Genomic DNA, 16,257 nt, shown 5'->3' on the forward strand with positions numbered 1-16,257 from the left:
AGATTCGCAATCAGAGTAAAAGGATCAGCCCAAAATTAATTTATGATTTAATTGCCTTAAGGGCGCACTAGATAATTACAAGAAATATACAATCACAATATATCAAGAGTTACAGTCAGAGTACAATATAACAACAATAATACAAGGCTTAAAGGTATAAAGCTGGAGGTCAATTTACCAGGTCGAAGGTCGCTTGTGGAAGCCGGGGGGCATAGCATTCCGCAGGTCCAAAAACTTAGTTGCCGGGCAGCCCCCAGAAAGCATGTGCTTGCTCCCCTCTGGCTGGCATACCCTGTTCCTTAAGATGTCATCATCATCATCTTCTTCTGTGGAGTGAGACCCTCCCAGTGACCTCAGCTTCTTCTTGTACCTGGCTGAGCCCCCCTGCCTGCAGCTGGGGGGCTTAGCAATCTCCACCCCCTCTGTCTCCCTGCAAGATTTATTCCAATATCTAATAAATGGGATAACTTCTCTCAGGATGATCGGATCAGCACACGGGCAGTACCAGCGCCTGTGGTTTGTTCTGCCGGTCGTACTGGGATCAAACCTGGACCCATTCGGTCCCTGTGGGAGGCTGATCCCTATATCTCGGGTTTCAGACCTTCCACCGTCACGGGAGTCACACTGTTGGATGTACAATTTCTTTAGGGTAATGAGAATATTTTTTATGAGCCTGTACCTCGGACGATGCGTCCATAATTCACAATTCCATGTTGGAGACGGTTTGGCTGGGCTGCCATAATAGATGTGTATCCAGTGGCCACTTGGCATGTGTGTTTTAATTAAGCCCCCAAGCATTTCCAAGCCCCCTGGTGGCGTGGTTTCCTCATGGGGCTTTGAACTACCGTCTACAGTTTACACTGAGCTCAGCCCGTTAGCATACTAATAGGAACTCTATTCATTAGCAAAGGTGGGGGCCAGGAGCACTCCTGTGTCCAGGAGACAAAATGGAGTCACGCCAATCTGATAGCATGCCTGTTCCAAAATGGCGGCTGTTCCCTCATCACATGCAGGGTTTGGGGCACACCAGTGGTTCAACTACACGGCTTCCGAGTAGATCCCTCTCACCAGTAGACTCAGATTCAGATGACGTTCAGTAAAAATCCTCGGACACTCCAAGGTCCCGTTCATCTGAGAATGAAGGTGGTCTCTGTCTCCCAGATGGTAGCATAGATAATTTAATTTAAATACGATGGGATGCCCTCATACAAAAGGACATAATGTTTGCTGGGTTGGCCCAGAAAAAACGTAGAACTTTTCCAGTGATCTCGACTATAAAAGAATTGATTAAGAAAGAATGGGATAGGCAGAACCTGTGAGGTTTTTTTACCATCATCCTCTAAGAGGCGCTACCCTTTTAGTGATGAAGAACTAAATTCCTGGTCCAAAGTGCCCAAGGTGGATGCCGCGGTAGCGTCCACATCAAAGCAATCCGTGCTGCCAGTGGAAGATTCAGGAGTCTTACCAGACCCTCTAGACCGTAAGGCAGAAAGCTTGTTAAAAAGATCATGGGAAGGATGCAGATGCATCAGCAGACTCCCTACGTTTAGCGGCCAGGTCAGCTGGCTTAGTGAACACAGCCCGGCGAGCACTCTGGTTAAAGAGCTGGAAGGGGGACGCACAGACAAAACCAAAGCTTTGTACGAATCTGTGCCAGGGTGAGTTTCTTTTTGGAAAGACGTTGGATGATCATCTAACCAGGGCAGCGGAGAGGTAGAAAGGATTTCCTAATCAATCTCTTCCTTCTTACAGGAGAGCCTTTAGAAGAAGCCCCTTTATCAGGAATAAAATGTTCGAAACCCAAAGAGATCGTTGGGAAACAAAGGACACAAAACAAAAAGGTGCATTGTTTAGTGGATCCTATAACGCAAGCGTAACAAGTTCCGCTAATACTCAAGTTGTTGGTAGACTAAAACATATTTTCCAGAAATGGAAGCTTATAACATCAAGCCAGTGAATTCTTGACATCATAGAGTTCGGGTTAAAATTAGAGTTTGAACGAATCCCTCGGGAAACATTTATAGTAACATCTCCCAGAACAAAGAGATCGTGTCTTTACTGTCTAAAAAAGTTTTGATAGAAGTTCCCAAAGATCAAGAAGGAAAGGGGTTTTATTCCCCTTTGTTTTTGATCAATAAACCGGACGGTTCATTCCGAACCATTATTAATCTTAAAAAATTAAATTCCTTTTTATATAACCGTACCTTTAAGATGGAGTCCATTGGTTCTACTATCAAACCTTTATTTCCTAGGTGTGTGATGGCAGGAATAGACTTAAAAGACGCCTATTATCATCTCCCCATACACACCAAGCACCAACGATACCTGAGAGTAGCAGTTAACCAGGCAGGACAGGTTCGTCACTTCCAATATGCGGCAATGCCCTTTGGTCTTTCGATGGCTCCTCATGTTTTCACAAAAGTAATGGTAGAGGTGATGGCTTACCTGCGCCAACAGGATACTCTAATTATGAAAACGATGAGGAATCCAGCTCAACGAGATAGTGAAAAAACTCTTTTCTTTATTCACTTAAAAAATGTATTCAGTGGAGGATAAAAACATCAGCAATTACAGAGAATAAAATGCGATATCCAAGGTTATACTATGGAGAAACGCCAACTTGTTTTTTTTTTTCCCTCATGCCAACGCGGAATGAGAAAACAAAAACAGCTTAGTGCTGCAGTTGACTGTATATATCGGATGGCGCGCACCCATGCAAGACTATGGGTGCATGGAAAACACAAGTTCTCCCATCTTCTTACACAAGTTCTCCCATCTTCTAAAGGTACTTTCACACTAAACGACGCTGCAGCGATCCAGACAACGATCCGGATCGCTGCAGCGTCGCTGTTTGGTCGCTGGAGAGCTGTCACACAGACAGCTCTCCAGTGACCAACGATGCCGGTAACCAGGGTAAACATCGGGTTACTAAGCGCAGGGCCGCGCTTAGTAACCCAATGTTTACCCTGGTTACCATCCTAAAAGTAAAAAAAAAAAACACTTCATACTTACCTTCCGCTGTCTGTCCCCCGCTGTGCTTCTCTGTACTGGCTGTGAGCACAGCGGCCGGAAAGCAGAGCGGTGACGTCACCGCTCTGCTTTCCGGCCGCTGTGCTCACAGTCAGTGCAGGAAAGCACAGCGCCGGAGGACAGACAGCAGAAGGTAAGTATGTAGCGTTTGTTTTTTGCGGCCCTGCGCTTAGTAACCCGATGTTTACCCTGGTTACCAGCGAAGACATCGCTGAATCGGTGTCACACACGCCGATTCAGCGATGTCAGCGGGAGATCCAGCGACCGAATAAAGTTCTGGCCTTCTAGCCCCGAGCAACGACATCACAGCAGGATTCTGATCGCTGCTGCGTGTCAAACTGAACGATATCGCTAGCCAGGACGCTGCAACGTCACGGATCGCTAGCGATATCGTTTAGTGTGAAGGTACCTTTACACAAGTTCCTTATCTTCACAACTCTGATCTGATTCTCAGATTTAAGAGGAAGGAATCACCGTAAAATGAAACTCTGATTACGCTCGCAGCAGAATTTGAGCTGAGTCATTTGTATGTAGCATCTGATTCTCTTGCATGAGAGATTCATAGCAAAATCCTGCTGACGGGTTCACATTAAACTTGCACTCTTTAATGCCTTTCATGTGGCACTAAAGAGTGTTTTGCCTTGTATAACCTAATAATTAAAAACAAGTCTTGGGGTCCCCCCTATTTTTGATAACCAGCAGAGGTAAAGCAGACATCTGTGGGCTTATATCATCAGGCTGGGAATGTCTATGGATATTGGGCCCTTCCTAGCCTAAATATAGCAGCCACCCCAGAAGAGGCGCATCACATTAGATGCATCAATTCTGGTGCTTCTGGCTCTTCCCTATTGCCTTGGTGCGGTGGCAATTGGGTAACGGTGGTTGGGGTTGATGACAGGTGTGATTTTTAAAAAATCACATTTTCCATCAAGCCATGGGGTTAATAATGAAAAAAAATCAAATTTTCCATCAAGCCATGGGGTTAATAATGAAGAGGTGTCAATCAGACACCCCCATTACTAGCCCAATAATTAAAAATTAGAACACGCACAGAAAAAAAATATTTTATTTGAATAAAGACTCCCCCACACTATTCCTTGTTCACAAATTTATTAAAAATAAAAAAATTCCCATGCAGGTCCGAAGTAATCCACCAAATTTGAAGTATTCCAGAAATGGATACCTGAAAGACAGAAAAAGACAGAAATAAACGGAAGAGACAGTCCCTCGTTCACCAGTTTATTACCAAACCTGTTCTCACGATACTCCACCATAATCCACGTTGCCCGAATTTATCTCCGGCGATTGAATAGCAGAAAAATGACCGCTATTCATAGGAGTTGGATAATGACAGTAACGCGCATCATTGTCACTTGATCACACTGCGCCTAGCAAGACCTCGCACAGCTCTTGGCCGTGTTATACGCTTGTGTGTGCGAGCCTTAGGCTGGGTTCACATTGCATTCAGTGACACCGTGAAACGGACTACGTTATAATGCGGTGTAACGTAGTTCGTTAACGCCGCCATTGAATGCAATGTCGAACGCATCGCTAGCGCACACCCACAATGGGCGTGCGCTAGCGATGCGCCGTCATTTGAGTGACAGACCTGAGACGCAGGCTGCAGCGTTTCCGGGTCCGTCACTGCTAGCACAGATGGAGCTAGCAGATGCTCCATCTGCGCTAGCGCTGGGCAAAGTCGGCACTTGCGTTAGCGCAGTCCGTTTAACGTATGCGTTGAACGGACTGCATTAACCCAATGTGAACCTAGCCTTAGGCTGCCGTCACACTAGCAGTATTTGGTCAGTATTTTACATCAGTATTTGTAAGCCAAAACCAGGAGTGGAACAAATAGAGGAAAAGTATAACAGAAACATATGCACCACTTCTGCATTTATCACCCACTCCTGGTTTTGGCTTACAAATACTGATGTAAAATACTAACCAAATACTGCTAGTGTGACGGCAGCCTTAGACTGTAATCTGCATGAAATCTCTTTAGCAACTTCCTGCTACTACAGAATTTTTCTCTGCATTTGACACTATGAAAACCAAAATAAAATAAAATAAAAATAAATCACAACTTTATTGATCAAGAATTTGGTGCACGGGTGAAAACAACCAGAAAAATGCAGGTATTTAATCCAAGTGGTGAGTGAATAACCACAATTAATGGGTATAAAGGTAAGACACTCTTGGGTATATAAATTCAGTAATGGGTTATACAACATTTCAGATTTTATAATCATTTTTCAAGCTGTTGTTATAAAGTATTCTAATTTACTGAGAAAATGACTTTTGGGTTTTCATTGTCTGTAAACCATAATCATTAACATTAACATAAATAAACAATTGAAATTGATCACTCCGTAATGACTCTAAATAATAATGAGTTTCACTTTTTGTATTGAAGAACTGAAATAAATTAGCTTTTTGATGATATTCTAACTTTGTGAGAAGCACCCGTAAGTATAGTGTTTTCTTCCCCCGTTCACTAAATAATATTGGCTTCTTTGTCGATTTTGTCTTTGCTTTTGTTTTTTCTGGAGCGTAACAATATTGTATCTTACAGTTATTAGGTTCTTTAGAAGGACGTAGATCTGGAGATTTATTCTGACGGAATATAGGCTGAACTGGAAGGACAAATGTCTTTTTTCGACCTTGCTAACTATGTTACTATGTAATTTTTACCGATGGGTCACTCTAGAACAGTACGGCATACACATGCACCTATATGCGGATGTATTATGTGTACAGTGGGTACAGAAAGTATTCAGACCCCTTTAAATTTTTCACTTTGTTTCATTGCATCCATTTGGTAAATTCAAAAAAGTTCATTTTTTTCTCATTAATTTACACTCTACACCCCATCTTGACTAAAAGATACAGAAATGTAGACATTTTTGCAAATTTATTAAAAAAAACTGAAATCACATGGTCATAAGTATAAGGTCCACTTTTGTGGTAGGTTACTTGGGGAGCGTTGGTGGCACGGGGTCCCAGGTGGCAGGGTTGCTGCTGGTGGAGGCAGGAGATGCTGCGGGCCCCAGACTTGTAGGACAGGGTGTTCGGTGGCAGCAGGAATCGGGCCATGGCTGTGGACCCCAGTGCGATATGACGAGGTGTTCAGTGGTTCGGGGGCTCCAGCAACATTTTGTGACTGCACCTTCCATACTTTCTAATGCTGTGGACTCTGGGAAAATGGCCACCGGAGATTACGCATGCGCAAAGTACTGCAGTGCGCAAAGTACTGCAGTGCGCAGATATCGGAAAAGGTCAGAGAAGCCCAGCGCACTGCAGTACTTTGCTGCTGATAAGTACGCCTGCGCAGGAGCGCAATCCCGGGGAGCCTGTGAAGCAAGCAGGAGGGCTGCATCAAAAGAAGATGGGAGGCACACATTGGACCGGACTGCCCCGCGAGTGAGTATAATAAAACTTATTTTTCTTATATTTCAGGTCGGACCGGGACTTATCTACAGCATTATAGAATGTTGTATATCAGCCCTTAAAGGGAACCGGTCACCCCAAAATCGAAGGTGAGCTAAGCCCACCTGCATCAGGGGCCTATCTACAGCATTCTGTAATGCTGTAGATAAGCCCCCGATGTATCCTGAAAGATGAGAAAAAGAGGTTAGATTATACTCACCCAGGGGCGGTCCCGGTCCGGTTCTGGTCCGAAGGGCGTCGCGGTCCGGTCTGAGGCCTCCCATCTTCTTACGATGACGTCCTCTTGTCTTCACGCTGTGGCTCCGGCGCAGGCGTACTTTGTCTGCCCTGTTTAGGGCAGAGCAAAAGTACTGCAGTACGCAGGCGCCAGGCCTCTGACCTTTCCTGGCGCCTGCGCACTGCAGTACTTTGCTCTGCCCTAAAGAATGCTTTATCATCATACCGCCAACAAAAAGTGGAGTAACATACGATCAAAAACACGGATATAAATAATCCTGCTAAAGCTGAAAGCGTCATATTGTCCCGCATAAAACAAGCCCCCATACACCACCATCAGCGGAAAAATAAAAAAGTTATAGCTCTTAGAATAAAGGGATGCAAAAATAATTTTTTATATAAAAGTTTTTATTGTATAAAAGCTTTATCAATTTTACTACACATGGAACGGTATAAACGCCCCCCCCCCCAAAAAAAAAAAAAAAAAAAAAGAAATGTATGAATTGCTGGTTTTCGTTCATTCTGCCTTCCAAAAATCAGAAAAGAAAGCGATCAAAATTGTCATGTGCCCAAACATGATACCATTAAAAACGTCAACTCGTCCCGCAAAAAACAAGACCTCACATGACTCTGTCAGCCGAAATATGAAAAAATGATAGCTCTCAAAATATTGTGATGCAAAAACAATTTTTTTTGCAATAAAAAAAGGCTTTTAGTATGTGACAGCAGCCAAAACATGAAAACCCGCTGATATTTCCGGTTCCGGAGATGTCAGTGTCTGTGTGTGTAATACTTGTGGTACACGTGAGGCATGCGTGTGCCGCATCAGTACCGCACGGACAGGTGCCAGGGAAAGGAGCGTTACAGGAAGCGCTCTTCCCCGGCGCCGGGTGCTGAGCACGGCTCTCATCATTCTCATCTATTCTTGGAGCGAGCAGGGGAGAATGATGTTACATTTTAGTAATAAAAGAGACAGCAGGCGGCGGCTGATGGGACTATTACTCCCATCAGCCTACCCCTGCTGCTGTTAATAAGTGACAGCAGGAGCAGCAGATGGGAGTATTCATCTGTGGCTCCTGCGCTGTAAATTAATAAGGTAATTTTTTAAAAAACGGTGTGGGTTCCCCCCTATTTTTGATAACCATCCAGACAAAACTCACAGTTGGGGGCTGCAGCACTCAGGTGTCAGCTTCAGCAAGGTTGGATATCAAGAATAGAGGGGTCCCCACGTCATATTTTTTAATTATTTAAAAAATAAAAAAAAAAACAACCTGCCTTTCTTAAGCTCATAGCTGGGGGCTGGTATTCTCAGGCTGGTAAGGGGCCATGGATATTGACCCCACAGCCTAAAAATAGCAGCCCGCAACTGCCCAGAAAAGGAACATCTATTAGATGCGCCAATTCTGGCGCTTTGTCTGGCTCTTCCCACTTGCCCTGTAGCGGTGGGGTACTAGTTGTGGGGTTGATGTCACCGGTGACATCAAGCCCACGACTTATTAATTGAGAAGTGTCTATAAGACACCTATCCATTACTAATTCTATAGTTGTAATGTTGAATAAAGACACAGCCAGAATAAAGTCTTTTATTTGAAAAAAATGACACAGACACCTTTTATTATTCTTAATTAAACTATACTTACTGCGACACCCTCAATCTCCTGTAATAAAAGTAAAATAAAGAAACAACAATATACCCATACTTGTCCGTCGCTGTGTCCCACGCCGAAATCCATATCTGGGGGATATACAGTTTTAAAGCTGGACGGTGCACAGATGCAACCGTACCAGCTGAAAACCACTGGTGGAAAACCACTGCTTGGGAGCCGAGGTTGAGTGACCAGAGGTGACGTCATATAGGTTACTTCAGGCCACTGAGCTCCGTTCCCAGCTTTTTAACCCCAAAATGTACATGCTCTTTTGCAATCACTGCAACATTCTTTTCTGTGGCATCCCTGCTAACACCCTTGCACCTCTCCAGTCCATCCTTAACTCTGCTGCCCGACTAATCCATCTCTCTCCTCGCTACTCCTCCGCTTTCCCCCTCTGCAAATCTCTTCACTGGCTCCCATTCCCTCAGCGTATCCAGTTCAAATTGCTAATACTGACCTACAAAGCCATCCACAACCTGTCTCCTCCATATATCTCTGAACTAATCTCTCGATGTCTTCCCTCACGTGACCTCCGGTCCTCCCAAGACCTCCTTCTCTCCTCCACACTTATTCGCTCCTCATCCAATCGCCTCCAAGACTTCTCCCGAATATCCCCCATCCTCTGGAACTCTCTGCCCCAACACGTCCGACTATCAACCACAGTCGGATCCTTCAGACGGAACCTGAAAACTCATCTCTTCAGGAAAGCCTACAGCCTGCACTGACACCGCTGCTGCCTCATCACTATCGAAGCTACCGCCTCACCAACACCGGACCTACCGCCTCACCAACACCGGAGCTCCTGCAACCCTCAACCTACTGTCTCCTTCCCCATAATCCTGTAGAATGTAAGCCCGCAAGGGCAGGGTCCTCGCCCCTCTGTATCAGTCCGTCATTGTTAGTTTGTTTACTGTATGTGATATTTGTAACTTGTATGTAACCCCTTCTCAGGTACAGCACCATGGAATCAATGGTGCTATATAAATAAATAATAATAATCACGGAGAGCTCATCTACATTAAATGTCATTAGCAGAGTTGGGCTAATCCACTGTTGGTGAGAGCTTGTTTGGCTGATAGATACTCCACCTGTGTATATGGATGCTTGGCTGAGAGTGTAGGTACCTACAATGGGAAGAGAGGAATAATGTGTTACATAGTTACATAGTTATTAAGGTTGAAGGAAGACTATATGTCCATCTAGTTCAACCCATAGCCTAACCTAACATGCCCTAACATGTTGATCCAGAGGAAGGCAAAAAAACCCCATGTGCAAAGAGTAAGCTCCACATTGGGGAAAAAAAATTCCTTCCCGACTCCACATACGGCAATCAGACTAGTTCCCTGGATCAACGCCCTATCAAGGAATCTAGTGTATATACCCTGTAACATTATACTTTTCCAGAAAGGTATCCAGTCCCCTCTTAAATTTAAGTAATGAATCACTCATTACAACATCACACGGCAGAGAGTTCCATAGTCTCACTGCTCTTACAGTAAAGAATCCGTGTCTGTTATTATGCTTAAACCTTTTTTCCTCCAACCGCAGAGGATGCCCCCTTGTCCCTGTTTCAGGTCTATGATTAAAAAGATCATCAGAAAGGTCTTTGTACTGTCCCCTCATATATTTATACATTAAAATGAGATCACCCCTTAGTCTTCGTTTTTCCAAACTAAATAGCCCCAAGTGTAATAACCTATCTTGGTATTGCAGACCCCCCAGTCCTCTAATAACCTTGGTCGCTCTTCTCTGCACCCGCTCCAGTTCAGCTATGTCTTTCTTATACACCGGAGACCAGAACTGTGCACAGTATTCTAAGTGTGGTCGAACTAGTGACTTGTATAGAGGTAAAATTATATTCTCCTCATGAGCATCTATGCCTCTTTTAATGCATCCCATTATTTTATTTGCCTTTGTAGCAGCTGCCTGACACTGGCCACTGAATTTAAGTTTGTCATCCACCCATACACCCAGGTCTTTTTCATTGACGGTTTTGCCCAGAGTTTTAGAATTAAGCACATAATTATACATCTTATTACTTCTACCCAAGTGCATGACCTTACATTTATCCCCATTAAAGCTCATTTGCCATTTATCAGCCCAAGCTTCTAGTTTACATAAATCATCCTGTAATATAAAATTGTCCTCCTCTGTATTGATTACCCTGCAGAGTTTAGTGTCATCTGCAAATATTGAAATTCTACTCTGAATGCCCCCTACAAGGTCATTAATAAATATGTTAAAAAGAAGAGGGCCCAATACTGACCCCTGTGGTACCCCACTGCTAACCGCTACCCAGTCCGAGTGTGCTCCATTAATAACCACCCTTTGTTTCCTATCCCTGAGCCAGCTCTCAACCCACTTGCACATATTTTCCCCTATCCCCATTATTCTCATTTTATGTATCAACCTTTTGTGTGGCACCGTATCAAAAGCTTTTGAAAAGTCCATATACACTACATCCACTGGGTTCCCTTGGTCCAATCCGGAACTTACCTCTTCATAGAAACTGATCAAATTAGTCTGACATGAACGGTCCCTAGTAAACCCGTGCTGATACTGGGTCATGAGGTTATTCCTCTTCAGATACTCCAGTATAGCGTCCCTTAGAATGCCCTCCAGGATTTTACCCACAGTAGAGGTTAAGCTTACTGGCCTATAGTTTCCGAGTTCAGTTTTTGTTCCCTTTTTGAATATTGGCACCACATTTGCTATACGCCAGTCCTGTGGCACAGACCCTGTTATTATGGAGTCTTTAAAGATTAAAAATAATGGTCTATCAATGACTGTACTTAATTCCTGCAGTACTCGAGGGTGTATCCCATCCGGGCCCGGAGATTTGTCAATTTTAGTGATTTTTAGACGCCGCCGCACTTCCTGCTGGGTTAAGCAGGTGACATTTAATTGGGAATTTTTATCACTAGACATTTTGTCTGCCATGGGATTTTCTTGTGTAAATACTGATGAAAAAAAGTCATTTAGCATATTGGCTTTTTCCTCATCCTCATCCACCATCTCACCCAGACTATTTTTAAGGGGGCCAACACTATCATTTTTTAGTTTCTTACTATTTATGTAGTTAAAGAATATTTTAGGATTATTTTTACTCTCTCTGGCAATGAGTCTCTCTGTCTCAATCTTTGCTGCCTTGATTTGCTTTTTACAGAATTTATTTAATTTTCTGTATTTATTTAATGCCTCCTCACTACCTACTTCCTTTAATTCTCTAAATGCTTTCTTTTTGTCCCTTATTGCGCCCCTTACAGCTCTATTTAGCCATATTGGTTTCCTCCTATTTCTAATATGTTTATTCCCATACGGTATATACTGTGCACAGGTCCTATCCAGGATGCTAATAAACGTATCCCATTTTCTCTGTGTATTTTTGTGTCTCAGGATGTTGGTGCATTCGGGTGGCCCCATACTCATTAGTTGATTTGACTCGCTTAAATCTGCTCGTTTTTCAATTATCTAATGGCCACTATTCTTGGTGTTCTAGCAAAGCTGATAGTATACATGTACTCCTTTTTGCATTACTATGCATAGATAAAATAGAGGATTAATTATTTTAAGTCAATATTATATAAAGCACCACACCAGTTTTTTTTTTTTTTTTTCAATTGCAACGCTGGAGTGGTGCCACTAATCTAAGTTCCCTGCCACTAGTCTCCTACTTACCAGCTGTCGCTTTCTCTGTTATCGACGTGGCTCCCATCGGTCTTCATCAGTTTGTGACCTGCTGGATCGCTCCAGTTTGTTTGCTGGGCGATCCGGAAATCACAACTCAATGTCACAAGCTCTCACTGTAAGTCTATGAGAGCCTTGTTCTAGTTCTCATAGACTTATGCTGAGAGCTTGTGACTGTTACCTCTGACTTCCTTCCATTCAGTCAGAAGTAGTGATCACAAGATGGCAGATCTGGAGAATCTGAAGACCACGGTTGACAAGTATATTATTAGGGCAAGGAACTTAGATTAGTAGCACCACTCCAGTGGTGAAATATAAAACAAATGCTAGAGTGGTACTTTAAACAAACTACCTAAACCCTCTTCCCATGTGCACTAGTGCAGTGTAGTTCCCACACAACCGTGTCAATATGTGATGCGAGGATTGTGTAAGTTGAATGGCCATGGTACACTGAAGTTTTGCGCCCCAAAAATGCATTTAGAAAATGTAGAATCTCAGTGAGATTTTTACAATTTTTTTCTGGACAGTCTTTCCAGGCTGTTCAGAACTTCTAGTCTTGATTCCATTCTGATGCGTATACTGTAATTTGTTTACTTATTTTTTATAATTTTCTTCACTTATTTTAAATTTTATTATATTTTATCTTTTTTTTCTAAAACAGTATAATTTTTATATTTTTACAGGACATCTGCGCTCATATACAGAATTGTTCTGGTTATGGTGGCTCTATTCTAAGCACAAATGTGTGTGTATGGTCACATATTACACCTCCTTTGAGACCTTACCATCTGTGTTTTTTTTGAGGTATGTTGCCCTTTACTCCCTTTTCATTTGTGTTTATCAAATATGTAAATTTTAAAGTATATATTTACAAATGCACAATGAACTTGCATTTTCACATTGCAATCTTATTAACAAACGTTATTGCAATCGCTGGCTCACCTGAACGAACTGATCGATGTTTAGTCCATTATTATTATTACCGTATATACTCGAGTTTAAGCCAAGACCCCTAATTTTGCCGCAGAAAACTGAGAAAACTTAATGACTCGAGTATAAGCCTAGAGTGGAAAATGCAGCAGCTACGGGTAAATGTCAAAAATAAAAATGGGTACCAATAAAAGTAAAATTAATTGAGACATCAGTAGGTTAAGCATTTTTGAATATCCATATTGAATCAGGAGCCCCATATAATGCTCCATACAGTTCATGATGGGCCCCATATAATGCTCCATACAAAATATGCCCCATATAATGTTCCATACAGTTTATAATGGGCCCCATAAGATGCTCCATATTAAAATATGCCAAATATAATGCTGCACAAATATTGATTATGACCCCATAAGATGCTCCATAGAGACATTTGCCCCATACAGTGCTGCACAAATGCTGATTATGGCCCCATAAGATGCTCCATAGAAATTTTGCCCTCATATAATGCTGCACAAATGCTGATTATGGCCCCATAAGATGCTCCATAGAAATATTTGCCCCATGTAACGCTGCACATGGCCCCATAAGATGCTCCATAGGCATATTTGCCCGATATGCTGCTGTTGCTGCGATAAAAAAAAAAAAAAATCACACTCACCTCTCGTCGCTCAGACTCCTGGCACTTGCTATACTCGCCTTTCCCGTTCCACCGCTGAGCTATACCTTTCCCGTTCCATCGCGCCCTCTGACCTGAGCGTCACTGCAGAGGACGCGGAAGACGGAGCGGCGCCGACGGTGGAACGTGGGACAAGTGAATATGCCCCCGTTATACTCACCTGCTCCTGGCACGGTCCCTGCAGGTCCCTGGTTCTTCTGGCGCCGGCAGCTTCCTGTGTTGAGCAGTCACATGGTACCGCTCATTACAGTAATGAATATGCGGCTCCACCCCTATGGGAGTGGAGTCGGGTCCATATTCATTACTGTCATGAGCGGTACAATGTGACCGCTCAATACAGGAAGAAGCTGTCAGCGCCCGGAGAACTAGGGACCTGCAGGGACTGCGCCAGGAGCAGGTGAGTATTATTAGACAGCTGCCGCTCCCCCTCCCCTGCCAAGCCCTGGGAATGACTCGAGTATAAGCAGAGAGGGGCAATTTCAGCCTAAAAAAATTGGCTGAAATTCTCGGCATATACTCGAGTATATACGGTATTATTATTATACATTTTTATTGCGCCATTTATTCCATGGCGCTTTACATGTGAAAACGGGCAAATATAGACAAATACAATAAACATGAGCAAAAAACAAGGCACTAACAGGTACAGAAGGAGGGAGGACCCTGCCCGCGAGGGCTCACAGTCTCCAAGTAATGGGTGAGGATACACTAGGAGAGGGTAGAGCTGGTTGTGCGGCGGTTCAGTAGGTTGAGGATCACTACAGGCTTGTCGGAAGAGGTGAGTCTTCAGGTTCTTTTTGAAGGTTTCTATGGTAGGCGAGAGTCTGATGTGTTAGGGTAGAGCGTTCCAAAGTATGGGGGAAGCACGGGAGAAGTCTTGGATGCGGTTGTGGGAAAAAGAGATAAGAGGGGAGCAGAGAAGGAGATCTTGTGAGGATTGAAGGTTGCGTGTAGGTAAGTACCCGGAGACCATGTCACAGATGTATGGAGAAGACTGGTTGTGGATGGCTTTGTATGTCATAGTAAGGGTTTTGAACTGGAGTCGCTGGACGATAGGAAGACAGTGAAGGGCTTGGCATAGGGGAGAGGCTGGGGAGTAGCGGGGAGACAGGTAGATTAGTCGGGCAGCAGAGTGTAGGATGGATTGGAGTGGTGGCAGAGTGCTAGAGGGGAGGCAAGAGAGTAGGAGGTTGCAGTAGTCAAGGCGGGAAATATGGGCGTGCACTAGAGTTTTTGTGGTTTCGTGGTCAAGGAATGCGCGGATATGGGAAATATTTTTGAGTTTGAGACGGCAGGAGGAAGCAAGGGATTAGACATGTGGCTTGAAAGAGAGGGCAGAGTTGAGGATCAATCCGAGGCACCGAGCATGTGGGACTGGAAAGTGAGCAGCCATTGATCTTGATGGATAGGTCTGCTGGAGGGGTAGAGTGAGATGGGGGAAAGATGATGAATTCTGTTTTGTCTATGTTCAGTTTTAGAAAGCGAGCATAAAAGAAGGCCGAGATAGCAGACAGACAGTGTGGGATTTTGGTGAGTAAGGAGGTGAGGTTAGGTCCAGATAGGTAGATCTGCGTGTCATTGGCGTAAAGATAATACTGCAAACCGTGGGATTCTATGAGCTGTCCCAGGCCGAATGTGTAGATGGAGATGAGTAGGGGTCATAGGACAGAGGCTTGAGGGATGCCGACAGACAAGGGACGAGGTGAGGAGGTGGTGTGGGAGAGGGAGACACTGAAAGTTCGGTCTGTCAGATATGACGAGATCCAGGATAGGGCCAAGTCTGTGATGCCAAGAGATGATAGAATCTGTAGCAGAAGGGAATGGTCCACAGTGTCAAAGGCAGAATACATGTCCAGGAGAAGGAGGACAGAATAGTGTCGCTTGCTCTTGCCTGCTAGTAGGTCATTGGTGACTTTAGTTAGGGCAGTTTCAGTTGAGTGATGGGGTCGGAAGCCAGGTTGTAACCAGTCAAAGAGGGAGCCGGAGGAGAGGTGGGAGGACAGTTCAAGATGAACATGCTGTTCCAGTAGTTTTGAGGCATAAGGGAGAAGAGATATCGGGCGATGGCTAGACACAGAGGATGGGTTGAGGGAGGGCTTTTTGAGTGTGATGGGTGTGATCTTGCATGTTTGAAGGATGAGGGGAAGACACCAGTTGAGAGGTTGAAGAGGTGTGTTAGGGCGGGGATGAAGACTGTGGTGAGGTTAGGGGTGAGGTGGGATGGGAGCTGATCAAGCGCGCAAGTGATGAGATGTGATCTTGACAGGAGGGTGGAGAGCAGATCTTCTGTCATGGTGGAGAAGCTGGTTTTGGAGGAAAAGGGTTGAGCAGCTAAGGCTACGTTCACACTAGCGTTCGGCTAGTGTGCGTCGCGCTAGCGTCGGGCGACGCACGCGTCATGCGCCCCTATGTTTAACATGGGGGACGCATGCGTTTTTGCTTGTTGCGTTTTCCGACACGTGCGTCTTTTTTTACGCTAGCGTCGGACCAAGAAAACGCAACAAGTTGCATTTTTCTTGCGTCCGATTTTCGTCAAAAAACGACGCACGCGTCGAAAAACGCAGCGTTTTTGCGTGCGTTTGCACGCGTTTTTCGGTGCGTTGTGCGTCGCGTCGC

The 16,257-nt window shown here is 44.2% G+C and overlaps 1 protein-coding gene across 2 annotated transcripts in view; it reads left to right on the forward strand.

Moving 5' to 3' along the window:
• PPP6R2 (protein phosphatase 6 regulatory subunit 2) overlaps positions 1–16,257 on the forward strand; it is a 165,320-nt gene that overhangs the window by 32,219 nt on the left and 116,844 nt on the right. For both annotated transcript variants that reach the window (XM_069765465.1, XM_069765464.1), the window contains exon 2: positions 12,713–12,833. In XM_069765465.1, the coding sequence (XP_069621566.1) occupies positions 12,781–12,833 (53 nt within the window). In that variant the 5' untranslated portion in view covers positions 12,713–12,780. The remainder of the gene's footprint in view (positions 1–12,712; positions 12,834–16,257) is intronic.

Source organism: Ranitomeya imitator, chromosome 4 (assembly GCF_032444005.1).
Source record: "Ranitomeya imitator isolate aRanImi1 chromosome 4, aRanImi1.pri, whole genome shotgun sequence".
NCBI lineage: Eukaryota > Metazoa > Chordata > Amphibia > Anura > Dendrobatidae > Ranitomeya > Ranitomeya imitator.